This window comes from Staurois parvus, unplaced genomic scaffold, assembly GCF_062004578.1.
Source record: "Staurois parvus isolate SC_StPar_1 unplaced genomic scaffold, SC_StPar_1.0 ptg000264l, whole genome shotgun sequence".
NCBI classification, from domain to species: Eukaryota; Metazoa; Chordata; class Amphibia; order Anura; family Ranidae; genus Staurois; species Staurois parvus.
The window spans coordinates 12,103,871-12,121,641 of NW_028318060.1; the positions used below are offsets into that span (position 1 = coordinate 12,103,871).

General features: G+C 41.1%; 1 protein-coding gene across 1 annotated transcript in view; it reads right to left on the reverse strand.

Moving 5' to 3' along the window:
* Positions 1–17,771, reverse strand: part of IMPG1 (interphotoreceptor matrix proteoglycan 1) — a 229,709-nt gene that overhangs the window by 18,625 nt on the left and 193,313 nt on the right. The window contains exons 15-16 of the mRNA XM_089681308.1: positions 16,626–16,836; positions 1,718–1,798 (exon numbers count right to left, since the gene is read on the reverse strand). Of these exons, the coding sequence (XP_089537434.1) occupies positions 1,753–1,798; positions 16,626–16,836 (257 nt within the window). The 3' untranslated portion in view covers positions 1,718–1,752. The remainder of the gene's footprint in view (positions 1–1,717; positions 1,799–16,625; positions 16,837–17,771) is intronic.

Genomic DNA, 17,771 nt, shown 5'->3' on the forward strand with positions numbered 1-17,771 from the left:
AGTGACACCAATACAGTGATTAGTGCTAATAAAAAGCACTGACACTGTACTAATGACACTGGGTAGGAAGGGGTTAACATCTGGGGCGATCAAAGGGTTATCTGTGCTCTGTGTGCTGTTTTACTGTAAGCTGTGTTTGTGCTTTCCACTGTAAGCACACTGCTATGCAGAGACATACAAAGCAGTGTGCAGGAGCTGACGGGAGAGAACTGTATTGTTTACATACAGTTATCTCCCCTCGTCGGCAATACTTAGTGATCACTGAGTGACGGCGAGTAGTCACCGGCCGGGACCCGGTGATTGACAGCCGGGGTCGTGAATAGCAGTGCGGGTAGGGCACTTGTGTGGCTCGCGTGCGCCCCCTACCCGGAAATGCAAAATCATTTATATATACGCGATTTTCCTCAGCCCTGCCACCATGTTACAGTATTTCTGCTATAGGGCGGCGGGAAAGCGGTTAAAGTAAAACTTCACCCACCTACTTTATTTTTTTTCCTATTCCCTCTTATGTTGGGTCGCCTTCAATAAACATACTCACATGCCCAATGAATCCAGCGTTGATCTGTTGTCGTTCGCCCCTCCACTGTGACACACCTTGCATCTTACTTTCTACCTCATTGGGAGCCAGCTGTCATTTGCAATTTCTTCCAGCTGCCCCCTTGATGATAAAGCACAAAGATCTTTCTGCTTCCATTCAATGTGAAGCTTCAGCCAAATGCCTCTTGGGATGCCTGATGTGAATACCTCAGAAGGCTGCAGGAGCAGGGTGACATTATTCTCATCTAGGTAAGAATGGAGGCAGTTGGGCAGGGTGTACCAAAGAGCCAAAAAAAGGAAATGAACACACAAAAAAAAGTTGGCTTTTTTAGATTAAGCAGGGGGAGGAATACAATTAGGCAAATGGGTATTTTGAAGTGAAGGTCCATTCCAAGTTACTGAATCATAACAAACATCTAGTTAAGAACTTCTGACTTTTCTCTGAATTTCTTGATATACAGAATATACAAACGTTGAAGCCAGAGGGTCGGCAGAATAGCCAGGGAACTGAAATGTTTAAAGTTTACAGAGAGATCATGTCTAAATCATGATGAGTGAAACCTGTTGATATTTATCGGTATATGCTGCCACATTGATCCACCACCACTTCTACTATCGCAAATGAGAGATCCCCTAGCTGTTGGATTATTAACAACAGTGCCAGGGATCCTGGGTAACATCATTGACCAAATATGATCAATGGATCTATCATGTCATTTAGTGACAGTAGTGTTACTGCTCCTAAAGGAAGACTTTTAAACATCAGACTGTAACTTTCTGACAAACTGAGAACAGGCTGGGTTTCGGCTGAACAAATAATTACCTTGAAGCCATTCCCTATTCTTCTCAATACAAAGTTCTTTAAGCTCTTATTAAATACATAGCCTGGTTTGCTAAATGGATCATTACATGGCAAGTATGAAACTTTGTATTTTTGAGAACTATAAAATTTGATTATTTTTGTTTGCACATTTAAAAAGTTAAATCACCATATTACCAAAGTAATACATACTGAGAATTCTACACAATGTATTTTTTGGAGAAAACACATGGCCTGATAGCTAAGAAATAAAAAAAAAACAATCAGAATTAAGAAATCTAATAAAACATCTCCCAAATCTGGATATTTTGAAATTGGACCAACATACATTAATTAGAAATAAAAAATGCAAATGCAAACCTTTTTTTAACTGCATACAATGCTGAAAAATTGCTTTAGTGTCTGATCTTCTGACTTTCCTTCTCTATGGGAATTTGCAATCTGCAAAATAAAATAAACGAAAAAAGGAAAATGTTCTTAATTGTTATTCTAAATTGAGCAAATGGTAACACACAGTAGCATGCCTTGAAAAGACTAACATGGAAAGCTATGGGGGTCCTGTATGGCAACCTTTCTTGTAGCACGCATGTGGGATGCATTATAAGCAAATTGCTGTAATGTTAGTGATGTTGAAAGGAAGGGTAAAATAGCAGCAGTGGTGTCTAAGCTACTTCATGCAATTATATTTTATTAGAATATAGTGGAAGAAAACCATAGAGAGGGTCTTTCTTCTATCCTCTTTACCTCCGCACACTGTGCTGTGTGTGTTGAGGAGTGTTCAGCCTCCTCTTATCAATATTCCTTGAAGGACTGGTGTAGGCACATGTGGGACAAATAGGGATGTTGGGACCCTTTACACATTTGTCATGGTAAAAGGCAGGGGCTATTTTTGCCGAAATGTGTAGACTATAGTCTTTCTCATTAATGCTATAACAAAATATGGTATACTTGGTGAGTATGCATGGCATATCCGACCTTTTCATTTGTTTCTTAAACTAATTTAAAAAAATCTGCCATCTTACTCTGATTTTGTCTTGTGGCTGTATCTTCCATACATGTTCCCAACAAGTCTGAGTAGAATAAATACAAGGAATAGGGCAACGGGGGATGCTGTTATAATAGTAAGGTTTTTAATTTCAAGGACAGACCTTGAGCACTGAGTTCCACTTTGAAACAACGATTTACCTTTAAGACATCTAAAATAGACAACATCCATCAACAACAAAACACAAACAGAAGTACATCCAGTGTAAAACCTATTTTCAATGCAGCATTCTGGAAGAAGGTTACATTATATGCTAGGTCCTAGAATTTGTACTGTACAATTTTAACTCGTACTAGAATTACTATTGTAATGATTCTTGTTAATAGGAATTTACAATTTAAATTTTTGTTTTCAAGATGTAATTAATATTTACTAGTTTTTTTTTTCTAGGCAGACCTTTCCATATAAACATCATAAAGAACATTATGCTTTTAAATAAGGGTACATTTAGCTTCTAGCGGCCTACCTAGGGCATAGACCATAGGTGCTGTAATGAGAAGTGCACCCTGATGAACCTCTGCAGAAGATGAAGCAAGAGAATTTTTCACAACTACTTTATTTCCTGCTAACTGCATTCATTTGCACACACAGGATTGTTTTTCTTTTGAAATGAGGTCGATTATGAGGGTTACGAGGGAGATAACAAAACTTCACATGTACTCTGTCACCTAATATCTGAAACTCCAACTTTTTTTTCTTGGTTATGGATAGAGTGGGGAAGGCTTAAAACCCTTGTCAGGTTTTCATTGGTGTTTATGTCACTGCTAGGAAGATTCACCCCCTCTATTTATCCTGGTGACCACAGTCACCGGGAATGAGTGAGGGTAAAAAACAAACATCCAGTAACAACTGTCTAAGAAGGGATTTATCCTACTTGTGTTTATAGGACAGGAAGTGAAGCAAAATCCACCAAATGGGAAATGAAATAATATGAGATTGAGATTTTAATTATTCCCTATTCTACCCAAGGTATAGGCCCCTTTCACAGGGGCCAGGTCTGTTTTTCTCAGCAGGAGATCAGTGGACAGATCCAGAGGAGCTTATGCAGAGTGGACATGGACACAGCCTACTCTGCTCTATGGGCAGTTAGATGTAAAGGGACTGGCTATCTGTTTACACTCAACTACCCTCCGATCCCAGCTGGCCTGATGGAATTGGATTGGAAGTTGGCAGGTGTAAACGGACACAAGTCCATTTATATCCACCCCTGCATAGAGAAGAATGGAGGTTTGGATCGGGTCTGCCTGTCCGTTTTTCATGGACTGCTTGTGTGAAAGGGGCCAAAAAATGTTTTGTCTTTAGAGATACTTTAAAAGATTGAAAAAACATATGGGGGCTACAATTGTTGAACTCTCCTGAAAACACTATTTCCTTGGCAGACATGCTAATCCAACGATGTCCCTTTAAAAGTCACTAAATCAAAATAAATATGCTCATTAGCAGTTTGGACTTTATATTTGTTTCAGGTCAGTATCTAAATATACAGTATACAGTATTAAAAACTCAAAATTCCCAATGCCCTGTGCTTAGGAGCAGACCTAAAAAAATTATAATACAACTATAGTGTCCTTATAAAACATTGCAGCCACCTTAAATCATAAGTGATCGCAGACGCCATGTCCATGCGGTTTGATGGGCAGATATGGTGGGGAAAGTGTGCTTGCTGGGCGGTTTATGGCGTACCTGATGTCCTATTATATTTTGATGGGTAATATGTAAAGAGTAATTTTGTGAGTGATTTTAAGTACTTTCTTTTTTTTAAATAAATGTATTCTTATATGGAAATACGCTACGTGGGCCACTCTTTTCTTTGGAGTCCTAGTAAATAATGGAGATTGTGGAGAGTTGATCATGTATTCCTAAAGGAGTTGAGCTACTTAAGAGGAGATCTATGGAATGCCTTTTTGCCAGTCAGTAAAATGGGAGGCAAATTGTTTTGATGAGTGTGGTGACCATCGGGAGTAGGTTGCACTACTAGGTTGAGGTGGTGGATTGAAAAAGTGCACAAGATACATGAATTATTGTTGATTCAAGTTCACGAAGACATCACAGATCGATATGTGCATGTATTTATGAACTTTATTGGACTTTTATTATTATTATACAGTATTTATAAAGCGCCAACAGTTCGCTCAGCGCTGTACATTACAAAGGGGGACAGAACATGTGACAGAACAATAACAATACAATGCAAAACATGAGGGGTTCGAGAGCCCTGCTCTTTCGAGCTTACAATCTAGGAGGGAGGGGATAGTGGTACAAGAGGAGATAGCTGTGGGGGATAAAGTGGTAGGAAGAGTGGAGGAGATCGGCAAGTTAGCAGGGGGTGGGGTAGGCTTCCCTGAAGAGGTGGGTTTTCAGGGTGCACCTAAAGGAGAGGAGAGTAGGTGATAGTCTGATGGGTTGGGGCAGGGAGTTCCAGAGGATGGGTGACACCCTGGAGAAGTCCTGGAGGCGGGCATGGGAGGAGGAGACCAGGGAACTAGAGAGAAGGAGGTCTTGTGAGGAGCGGAGTGTGCGTGTTGGGCGGTACTTGGATATTAGGTCAGTGATGTAGTTCGGGGCAGTATGGTGGACAGCTTTGTACGTCAGTGTTAGGATTTTGAATTTGATCCGTTGTGCAATCGGAAGCCAGTGGAGGGAGTGGCAGAGGAGGGTGGCGGAAACGGAGCAGTTGGTAAGGTGAATGAGTCTGGAAGCCATATTCAGGATCGACTGAAGCGGGGATAGCCTGCGGCGAGGCAGGCCAGTGAGGAAGGAGTTGCAGTAATCGAGTCGTGATATGATGAGGGAGTGGATGAGCAGTTTAGTGGTTTCTGGGGTTAGGAACGTGCGGATTTTGGCGATGTTGCGGAGATGGAGTCTGCATGAGTTAGTTAATGATTGGACTTGGGGCTGGAAGGATAGGTTGGAATCCAGAATGACACCAAGTACTCTGGCCTGCGGGGCGGGTTTGATGGTGGTGGTGTTGGACGTGATGGAGAAGTCAGTGGGGGGTGGTGTGCGGGCTGGGGGGAAGACAAGAAACTCGGTTTTGGAGAGGTTCAGTTTAAGGAAGTGGAGCGACATCCAGTCTGATATGTCGCTCAGTAGTTTGTGATTCGGGTGGAGACTGAGGGGGTGGGGGGTTGAGAGATAGATTTGTGTGTCGTTAGCATAGAGGTGGTAGTTCAAGCCGTGAGAGTGTATGAGTTGGCCAAGGGAGGAGGTGTAGATGGAGAAGAGAAGGGGCCCGAGGACGGAGCCTTGAGGGACCCCAACAGAGAGGGGGAGTGAGGGGGAGGTGGTAGCGTTATAGGTAATGCTGAAAGAGTGTTGTGACAGGTAGGAGGAGAGCCAGGAGAGAGCGGAATCTCTGAGGCCGAGGGAGTGTAGTTTATTGAGGAGGAGGGGGTGGTCGATGGTGTCGAAGGCCGCAGAGAGGTCAAGGAGTAGGAGCACTGAGTAGTGGCCATTAGCTTTGGTTAGCAGGTCATTGGAGAGTTTGAGTAAGGCAGTTTTGGTGGAGTGTAGGGGATGGAAGCCGGACTGTAGGGGATCGAGGAGGTTGTTGTCGTTGAGGTGAGAGCTTAGGCAGGTGTAGACTAAGCGCTCGAGGAGTTTGGATGTGAATGGGAGCAGGGAGATTTGTCTGAGCTTGTTCGGGTCATTGGGGTCCAGGGAGGGCTTTTTAAGTATGGGGGTGATGTGTGCATGCTTCAGAGGGGAGGGGAATGTGCCGGAGGTGAGGGAGCGATTAAAGATGTGGGTGAGGGAGCGTAGGATGGAGGGGGAGGGAGGTCGTAGGAGTTTCGAGGGTATGGGGTCGAGGGGGCAGGTGGTGAGGCAGGCATCAGAGAGGACCTTGGAGACTTCCTCGATGGTAGTAAGGTGGAAGGTGTGGAGTGTTGAGGGGGCTTCAGTATGAGGAATGTTGGGTAGGGTGGAAGTGGAGGTCAGAGCAGTGGTGGGGCCGAGAGAAAGGGGTGATGAGGAGGTAACTGTGTGAGAGGGGACGTGGTTGGAGGGAGTTTGAGCAGTGACGAAGTCCCTGCGGGTTGTGTCGAGGGAGAGGGGTGATGAGGGGGTAGCTGTGTGAGTGGGGACGGGTTGTGAGGGAGTGTGAGTTGCGGCGATGTCCTTGCGAATTGTGTCAATCTTGTTTTTGAAGTTTTTGGCAATCTCAAGGGCGGTGAGTGAGGTGCTGGGTGGAGGTGGAGGTGGAGAGAGTAGGGAGTTAAAGGTGGAGAAGAGTCGGCGAGGATGGGAGGAGAGAGCCTTGAAGAGGGTCAGGAAGTAGGCTTGTTTGGCGGCGTGGAGGGAGGAGGTGTAGGTGTGGAAGGCAGATTTGTAGCGGGTGAAGGCTTGTTGGGATTTGGTTTTGCGCCATAGTCGCTCCAGGGCACGACTGTGTCGTTTGAGGGTTTTGGTGTGATCAGTCTGCCAGGGCTGGAGCAGTCGGGGTCTGATATTTTGTGTGGTTAAAGGTGCTAGTGAGTCAAGGGCTGTTGACAGCGTGTTGTTATAGGCAGTCATAGCCAGGACAGGGGGAGGATGCTGTCGTGGAGTTGATCAGTTGCAGAGTGGAGGGGGGCAGGGTTAAGGTTGCGGCAGGTAGTAGTATGACATTTGGAGGGGTAGGCGTTGGAGGACGAGGAGATAGAGAAGGTAATCAGGTTGTGGTCAGAGAGAGGGAAGGGGGTGTTAGTGAGGTTGTGGGGAGTGCAACGGTTGGAGAAGACGAGGTCTAGGATATTTCCGTCAGAGTGGGTGGTGGATTGTATGCACTGTGCAAGTGCAAAGGAGGAGGTTAAGTGGAGGAGTTGGGACTTGCATATGGACTTCAATTTAACTTGCACAATTTTGTTTTTTGTATGTTTATTTTGATATGTATTTGAGTTGCTCAACCAGAGAGTAAATTAGCAGGATTATTCTCTTATGATTTAGTATCCAGTATTAGCTGCATCATTCTAAGATCCAATGTATTAACATACATACTGGAATAAATCAAGTATCAGTAACATGTTCTCCAATATTAAATAAAGCATTTGTGCTATACCTCCCTTTGTACGTTTGTGACAAACACAACAACTTAGTAAGTATTGCCACCTTAGGTTGACACGTCTTTTCTGAAAAACAACAAAGCTGACTCGTGTGATTATCTGATTCTGTAGAGAACACTGAGTCAAGCTCAGCTTCTGGAAAATATATTTTTATATTATTACATTTATTTAATATTGTTTATGTGATTAAATAGCTTACTGTGCTGGGTGTCTTCCCAGACTTGAACCACTACTACATAAAAAGTTTACAGAGGTAAAGAGATTTTAAAATTTAAATGCACACATCTATATGCACAAATTTGAAGATTTAAGAGGTGACATGGTGAGCTTAGGCCTAGATGTCTAAGTTGCAAGCTCACCAACAGTAAAGAGCAATGGCTTTGTTCATTTATCTGTGCTAAAAATTGTATGTTAAAAAGAACCACAGTTTTCTAAAGCGCAGTTAAAAGGATAAGATAATATTACAAATGTAACATGTTACAAATGCACCGCCCCCCGCAACCCCTGATTTCCCATTGTGACAGCTAGTGGGGGATCTTCTTCCCCTGCTAGCTGTCACAATCTGAAAAAACAGTGTTCTGTAAATGGGAAAACTACAAGTCCCAACAGCCTTTACAGCTGTCGGCTTGTAGTCCTTAATTAACTACCAGGGTGTTGTTGAGCGCTCTAGGTGGTTCATTGACCTTCCTATCAGTGTGTAACTGTCTGCCCGTATCAGATGTATGGGCAGACAGATATGCAGACAGTCTGCAGGACCGTAGTATTACACCCACAATCTGCTGATTGTGGGTGCAATGCTTTACATGTCCCTAACAAAAAATATTATAAATGCATACTTTTTTACCTGCAAAAAAAGGTGCATTTATTATTTTTTTGTAAAAATTAACTTATCCTTTAAATGCAGTGAGAAAGTCACCAAGGTGAGCACATGTAGGGCAAATAAACAAATTCACTTCAAAAACAGCCCAATAAGCTTCTTTTATTTACTTCCCTTGGCTCCCCTGCTGCTCCATTTGGTTACAGGAAGCAAAGACAATGACTTGATACTTGTAGGTATGGGAATCATGTAGCTTACTCCTGTTCCTCGCATGTGACAGGCTGGTACTTGGTGATTGGCTTCCCCAGACTCCCAACGCTGTCACTAGAAGGTTGACCGAGTCTTAAGCCCTGTGTAAGTTCCAATTCACTTCTCATTCTCACGCAGAGAAAAGTGACATTAACTTTTTAAAAGTTCACAAGTAATAATCCCCTGGTGCTGTTATGCCCACCTTACCTGCTCTCCTCCAAGGATCAGACTTGTCCTGACACCCCAGCACCCCAACTCTCCCCTCCCTCCCTAGCCTTTTACTGGGGAGATCAGTGGCTGTTGTTTCTCTTCCCCTTGCTCTGTACACAAATGTTTTGCCTTTCATTTTTGTTTTACACTGAATGGGTTGTTTTACAAGGTGAGGGTTTACATATACTTTATAATGCTTGTAAACCCTCACATATACCCAGTGAAGTGACTGGCCTCAGGATATACAAAGAGGTGATTTCAAAGTGCAGAATTGACACAGTATCTCCCATCTCTGAAAAGCTGTGGGCGGAGAGCTGAAGTTACATCAGTGAGGAGACCTATGACAGCTAATTGGAGGGAAGGGACACACCTTCCTTCACACAGCACACATGCACAGAGCCGAGGCTGTCAATCACAGGCTGTGGCCTCCATATTTCACCATTTTTCCGGTTTTTGTCACCATTTTTCTTTTGGAGTTAGAAAAATTCATTAGAAGGGACTCATTCAGATAGCAGAGGGACAAGGCAGCAGACAGAAATGACACTTAGTACTCTGGATTGAGAAATGTACACTAGAGGGACATGCTCTGTTCATTGTTCATATTATACAACCACTTTAAGCTTTTATGTGAACAAGCCCATACAGATTATTCTTTATTGTTGTGGGAGTGCATTATCTGGTGTAACAGAGACTCCCCAGTTCTCCCCATACCTGACCATATAGCACAGCTTCTACCTGACCATATAGCACAGCTGGACATTTCATTCTGTGTACTCTCTTCTGTATGTTATATACTCCATATTGCTCCACTCTGTATACTGTGATGTATATTATACAATCCATGCCATTCCATTTTGCACACTGTGCTGTGTTTTATATGCTACATATCCACCACTTTGTATGTTATATAATCTATACTTCTGTAGTATGTATACTGTACTGTATTTTTTTTAGAACAAAACCCTAATCATCATATTAATATCTTTTGACTAGTGGCTATTTGTACCACTATTATTTTTAAATGAATCTGGAATATCACCCTATTTAACCTAAGGGCTCACTTTTACTAGTCAAATATAACATTCATATAGATGTTTTGAGATTAATCTATTACTAGGTTGATCAACACCAGCAAAATATATGTATAAATTTATACACATTATTGAAACTCCCTGGATTAAAGAAACATTATTTCTAATTGTAATCTATACTTCGGAAGTCTGTATACTGTGCGGTATGTTTTATAGAACAAAACCCTAATCATCACATTAATATCTTTTGACTAGAGGCTATTTGTACCACTATTACTTTTAAATGACTCCGGAATATCACCCTATTCAACCTAAGGGCTCACTTTTACTAGTCAAATATAAAATTCATATACCGTAGATGTTTTGAGATTAATCTATTACTAGGTTGATCAAAACAAGCAAAATATATGTATACATTTATAAACATTATTGGTTTAAAGAAAGATTATTTCTATGTCTTTGAGATTGCTTACCTTTTCATTTCAGATTTCATATCTGGGTCAGGGAGATGTCAATGTCAATGTACTCTGTATTATGCTTCAGATTTTTCACTAAAAAATATCTTTGTTGCAGTAAATATTGTGTATTATCTGTCTAATGTGCGTTTTCTGAGTATCTTCTAGCCATTTGAATATCTCCCTGAAAAGCCCAGTAATTCTCTTCCTTAAAAAGTAATGCAACCTATAGTAGGGCAGTCATAAAAGGACTGCTTCTTTTAACTTTGAAATAGGGCCAGTGCTTAGGTAAAGCATGAAAAGGGAAAAAAAACAAAGAATGATAGAAACATGTCTGCTGTGATTTCCCTTGAACAGCTCCCTATGACTCAAGCCTATTTACTAGTAGCAGTAAGTGCAATTAATGTTTTAAGGGCTCTATGCCATTTGTTGTATTTTATTACAGAGATTACTGGAGATTTTGAAATGGAAAAGGACAGCTGTGGAAAAAGGTCAGCAGAGGAGCCACTAAGTAAATAAATAATATAAAGCAAGATATGAGCACTTGCTGGTTCTTCCTAGTATAACTCATGTGCTAAGCCAATAGAAATCATTTTTATTTTCATGGATTTAAATGGCAATGGCACAATGGCATATTAATGTTTGTGCTGAAGGCATATATTTGTCTTAGATGCTAACCTGCAGAGTGCAGATAAGGTACAAAATAAGACTATAGCCCATATTCTTCTGTTTATATTTTCTTTTGATAAGTCCTTCCGTCTGGTATCTTTTTAATGTGGAAAAAGGTAATAAGCAATGTAGTCTATTGCTTGTATTACGCATAGCCATTGTTTTATTCAGCTGATTAGCCTATTTTTCTTTCAATATCACTTCTCTGCAGATAATTATATAAAAGGATAGGTTCAGCTTTAGCAACATGTAATATATTACATTCATATCTGGAGAGTAACATGTAAAATATTGCCATTGAATACCCTCACCCCCATGCTATGGAATCTTCCTCTGGCTTTAACTGAAAGCCAATGCAGGGATAAAGGCAGAATGTTTAAGGGAGCGTATGCAGGTGCCTGACATTGTACCTGTGATCCACTGATCGTGGGTGCAATACTTCACACTCTCTTTTGTAAACAGATATTAAATGCACATTTTTTTACCTGCAAAAATATGTGCATTTATTAGTTTTTTACTTAAAGGTGAAACCTTTCAGTTTATCTTTCAGCTCTCAAGCTCATATTGCAGCCGTGTCATTCACAATGCTCTGTTTACCTGTGTAAAACTAAACTAGAAAAACTTGCTTTCACAGTCTGGTTGTACACATTTTCGGTTGTACCTATGTAAATTTTTGCTCTAATGTTTACATGCATACAAATGGATCAGATGCACTATGGCCTATGGAATTCAGGGTCAACATGTATAATTAACTGCTTCCCCACCACCCTATAGCAGAAATACTGCTACAGTGCAGCAGGGGTGTGCAAAATCACATATACGTGATTTTGCAGTTCCGGGTAGGGGGTGCGCAGGAGCCGTGCACACGCCCTAACTGCGCCGCCATTCACGGCCTCGGCTGTCCATCACCGGTTCTGGACGGTGATTACTCGCTGGCACCCGGTGATCACCGAGTATCTCCGACGAGGGAGAGACCTGTATGTAAACAATACAGATCTCTCCCCTGTCAGATCCTGCCCACTGCTTTGTATGACTGCATAGCAGAGCCATACAAAGCAGTGCATTTACAGTGAAACACACACAGGTCACACAGTTAACCCTTTGATGTTAACCCCTTCATGCCATTAGTACAGTGTCTGTGCTTTTTATTAGCACTGATCACTGTATTGGTGTCGATGGGGATATCAGTGACACCAAATCAGTTCCTCCCAGTGTCAGAATGCCCACCGCAGTCCCGCTATAACTTGATGATTGTTGCCATTACTAGTATATATATATATATATATACCGCCATTTGTAAACACTATAACTTTCACGTAAACCAATTAATTTACACATATTGGAATTTTTTATAGCAAAGACATGTCGCAGAATACAATTTGGCCTAAGTTTATGATGAAATTTGATCTTTTTACATTTTTTTACTGGACATGTTTAACCCCTTCGTGCCGGCGCCTCCCGGCCCTTTAAGGGTTTCAGAAGCTGGGAGGCAGGGCGGGGTTTCAGGGTCATGTGACCGCCGTGATTTGCCATCACGGCGGTCACATGATCTGCAAAGGTCCCGATCGAAAGAGGAGATCGGGACCTTTCCGTGAGTACCGGACATGTGTGTTGGGAGCGTGCAGCGTGCGCGCTCTCAGCACATATGTTTTTCTTAATTGTACACATTTGTGTGCGGCCGGCATAAAGAGGTTAATAGCAAAAAGTCAAAAATATTGTTTTTTTTCTCACACTTGTAGGTCTTTGTAGGTGTTTATAGAGCAAAAAAAAAACCTGCACAGGCAATCAAATACCACCAAAAGAAAGCTATATTTGTGCGGGAAAAAAGGACGTAAATTTTATTTGGGTACAGTGTTGTATGACACTTGTCAGTTAAAGTAATGCAACGCGGTATCACAAAAACTGCCGTGGTCAGGAAGAAGGGTAAATCATCTGGAGGGCAATTGGGTAATTAGACACAATAGTTACATTATAGCAGCATAACTTAACTTGCCTAGCATTGATTTCTTTTGACTTCAGCTACAAACTTTCACTATTAAGATTTTTCTATGGAAATTTCAATTAAAGAAAAAATCAGAATAAGTGGTAGGTAACATTTCAAGTACAATTAGATTGTATACTTAAAGTGACCCTGTTTCTGCAGGAAAGCAAGAAGTTGAACACTGCAGATGTCAAATCACATCCAACTTTATTAAAGCCAGACAAAGCGCACCAAAGCCTCGCACAGGACTGTCTCTCTCTAATGTTTCACCCAATACAGGTACAGAAAGCAGGGAGGAAAGCCTGTTTTATGCAGTATAGTGTCAGTGCATCTTAAAGCGATTTTAAAAACAATTAAAAAAAAAAGTTATACTTACCTGCTCTGTGTAGAGGTTTTGTACAGAGCAGCACCTATCCTCCTTTTCTCGTGTTCCCCACCTGCGCTCTTGGCCCCTCCCTCCTGCTGGGTGCTTCCAGAGCAAGCAGCTTGCTATGGAGGAACCCAAGCAGGCTTGCACCTGCTCTGCATTTCCATTCACACACAGAGCCGTGGCTTCTCTCCCCCTCCTCATTGGCTCACTGGCTGTCTCAGCCAATGAGGAGCGAGTGTCCCTGGAGAGCCAAGGCTCCTGTGCACATTGCTGGATGGGGCTCAGGTAAGTATTAGGGGTGCTGGGGGAGCTGCGGCATACAGAAGGGTATTTACCTTCATACATAGAATGCATGAAGATAAAAATATTGAGCCTTTACAACCACTTTAAGTCTCAAAGGGTTACATACCATATAAACATCAAGTCACCAAAAATTGCAACAGAATGCTCAAACTGATATAAAGATGTAAATACATATTCCAACAAAAATGTAATAATATCAATCATAACCATCCTGCTATGATTAACTATAGAGACTAGCTGCCTGTGCAGTCTTTTATATAATTGTAATAATTTATTGTATTCATAGTCTTGCCTTTTTGAGTTTAGGCAGAAAAAATAGTAAAATAGTAACAGTTAAATGTTTTCTAGAAGGAATTATGAGCTATCTGAAAGTCAAAAAGCCTATGATGTTGCTCAGCATTATCCAGTTACATAATAACCCCAAAATTTATTTGTACTTTTAAATTTCATGGAACAGTCATGAATTTCTATGCCTTGGAATAACAACATGGTTGCCATATGTGTAGGTGTGTTTCTGTCCTTGTTCTAAACATTAAGCAGCTGTACATTCAAAAACAAATGTAACTATTGTATATTTGCAGTATGCTTGTTATGCACATAAACTAAAAAGCAAAACCTAATTTACCTGATAATATTCAAGTTAGTGATGGCATATTAGGCAGACAGTTAGGGTCAAAGTCAAGGATCAGATTAGTCATTAGCTTGACCCAGATGACACCTAGATGAGCAGCCAAGTGCTCACTGTAGTGGCAATTTCCTTCATTAAGGCTGAATACAAAAGAGACAAACAAAAACTGAATGCCAAGTATGTTTCTATCTGATGATTAGTAGCTTCAGTATCTTAGTAAAGCTAGAAATTGCTAAACATTTACCACAGCATGATGCCACATTCAGCACCAGTTTCATTTTGTTTGTTTTTGGGATTTTTAGCTCAAACACCGCTTTCTTGTATTAAAAGAGGTAAGGACTGCAGAGAAAGAAACATCATTTAGCCCCTGTACAAATAATTCGTAACACCTCATCTAGAATATGCAGTTAAGTTTTGGGCAAAGAAGGGCAACCAAACTGATAAGATACATGGAGGAGCTTAGCTATGAGGAACGATTAGCTGAAGTGAATTTATTCTTTTTTGAGAAAAGGAGATTAAGCCCCCAGTCACATCAGGTGTGCCTTGGCAGCAATCTGCATACCCTGTGACTTGCAAATCGTATGCCAAGTCGCACCCTATTGTCCGCTATTAGAGCGGTCATATCGGTGCTGTTCCGACTTGGTCGGAGCATCACCGATTTCTAAAGTAGCACCTGCACTACTTTTGTTGTGATTTGAATAGGCATCTGTGTCAGATGTCTTGCAAATCACAATAAAATTGGCAAGTCACCTAATTTTGAAATTGTGCGACGTCACTGTAAGTCGCAAAATTTCAAAGTCGGCTTTGAAGTGACCGGGGTGTAAGGGAGGATATGATCAACATATATAAATACATAAGTGGTCCATTTAGAGAACTTAGTGTAGAGTTATTTACCTTAAGGTCATCACAGAAGACAAGGGGCACTTTTGTAACCTGGGTGAAAAGAGATTTAATCTCCAAAGGTGAAAAAGCTTCTTCATAGAAAGAGCTGAGAAAATGTGGAATAGACTCCCTCCAGAGTTGGTTCTGGCTAGCTCAGTAGTTTGTTTTAAAAAAGGCCTGGATTATTTCTTAGATACACAGAATATAACTGGATACTAATATTTATAGGTAAAGTTGATCCAGGGAATATCCAATTGGTTCTTGGGAGATCAGGAAATATTGTTTTCCCCTGCTTGAGCAAATTGGATTATTCTTTATTGGGTTTTGTGCCTTCCTCTGGATCAACTGTGGGTATAGAATAGTGTATTAGGAGGTTTTCTATTTGCTTGTGTGGTGTGTTTTTTTCTGTTGGTTGAACTGGATGGACTTGTGTCTTTTTTCAACCAGATTAATTAGGTAACTATATGCTTCCTTGTATGTACATTATGAGACTAGCTATACCAGAATAGCAAAATATGCCTTGAAGCATACCTAAGCCCAAAAACAACAATGTAATATATTGCATTGATCCATAAATGTGGTGGCTGTGTTAGGTTTCTGGACTGGAAGTGATGTCATGTTGAACCCAGAAGTGGTTTATTTCATAGCAGTTTATGGTTTTAATAAAAATACTACATTATGGGATTTTTCCTTTTTGTGCACTGAACTGGAGGGAACAAATTTGAGGAATTTTACCTGTGGGTTCTGTAGAACAACCTTAGGAGGACTCCTTAACATCAAAAAGGGTACACCAAAAGGACTCTGATTGGGCCAATACTATAAGGATACTTTTGAAGAGAAAAAGACGTACCTTGAAGAAAGGATTCCCATAGAATTTGGAGCAAGCTGAGACTGTACTGAAAAATGATGTATGACTCGCTATTTATAAAGGACTGTCAAACTCTGATAAGCCTCCTTTTCACTTGAAGGATAAGGGTGATTAAAGGATTGATATATTTGAAGATTTCTGGCATAAGAGAACACATAACTTATACTGTGGTGATTTAGGGGACATTCTCTTTTGCATTCGAATTAACATTTCATGGGATTTGATTATTATCTTACTTCACTTATTTAGACGCTGCTTATTTCCAGATAAGAGAAGTGGAAAGCTTCTTTTTAGATTTTAGCATTGTTTTTTATGTTTATTTCTTATCACTTCCTGTCCTGACACTCAGTGGTTTCAAGTAGACATTAAAGAGTAGAACCATTAGGATTGAAGACCTCAATGGGTTATTTACCCATGTAATTATTTTAAGTAATTACTTATTTTAATTAGTTACTTAATTACTTTAAGTAAGCGAAAAAGGGGAAAGGGGTGCCTTTTTCAAGTTCGTTTTATTCAGCCTTGCTTATTATTATTATTAATATTATTATTCTTGGCTTGTGCCCCACACTGGTATAAGTAGGAAGATGGAGGGACTTTTTAAAATTCTGATAAAAATAGTGCACTGGGTTTATAAAGTTAGGTTTATTCCAGACTCCACCACCACATTATATAGTACTTGTTCTGCTGTTTATTATCTAACAGTTAAACTGATTGTTACCTGCAGACTGCTCCTTTCCCAGATTCAATTTCACAAATGTCACCTTCAGAGCAGTAGCTGGGTTCCAGGTCACAAATACTTTGGCATTGTTGTCCATCAATACTTTTGTAGCCAGGTGTGCATATGCAAGTTGCCTCTTTGGTCATTGGGTTTATGGAACATTCTGAGAAATCATCGCATGCCATGAACCTGCATGGATCTGTCAGGTCAGCTGCAAAGATCGAATAAACATGTTACAGGAATGTAAAATATAAAATATTGTCATTTTAATGTTTTGATATGCTGACTTTGGCTTGTTTTAAATAGCCTCAACATTGGAGCATCTGCTTACCATTTAGGATGTTCCTTCTCACTATATAATACATTCTTTAATATGCTTCTTCCACTGGATTCAGTGAAGCCCTTTGTGCATATAGATTTGAGGGAGAAAGACATTTCTGAAGCATTTTCTACATAACAGAAAACAAAAATAATAGCTCTGGCTTGCATTTCTCTATGTGCTTTGGTGGTCTGCATGCTGTAACTTAGATATTCTTAAAGCAGAACTAAACTCTCTCATTCAACATTAACAATTTTTATTCTTTATTGTCAGGGAAGGCTTGCCCATAGTGCACATAATGTTCCTAGGCGCCTACGTGTGTGCAGGCGCAGGTCAACAAGTATCCATGCAGATGTGCGTCTGATCTACAGCATTTTCTGTTTAACCTATTGCCAGTTCTTGTGCTTGACTTCTGTTACTGACCTGGCTTGCTTCTGCCCACGCTTGAATGCTACTTGCCCTGAGCTTGACTTGTTTCAAGAATCTGCCTTAGCCTCCTGCCTTGGCCTGACTATTCTTCAGCCTGCCATTTATGCCTGATCTAACTGTCTGTTACTGCCCTGGCATGCCTGACCTTGCATCCTGCCTCACCCTGTCTGCCTAGTGCAGGGGTAGGCAACCTGCGGCTCTCCAGCTGTTGCAGGACTACAAGTTCCATCATGCCTCTGCAAGTCATAGCTGTAACGGTCAGTTTTGTAATGTTGCAATGCCTCATGGGAAATGTAGTTCCACAACAGCTAGAGAGCCGCAGGTTGCCCACCCCAGGCCTAGTGCTTCCTGACCAGTATGCTACTGGCCTGGTTCCCTTCAACCTACTCAGCATTAGC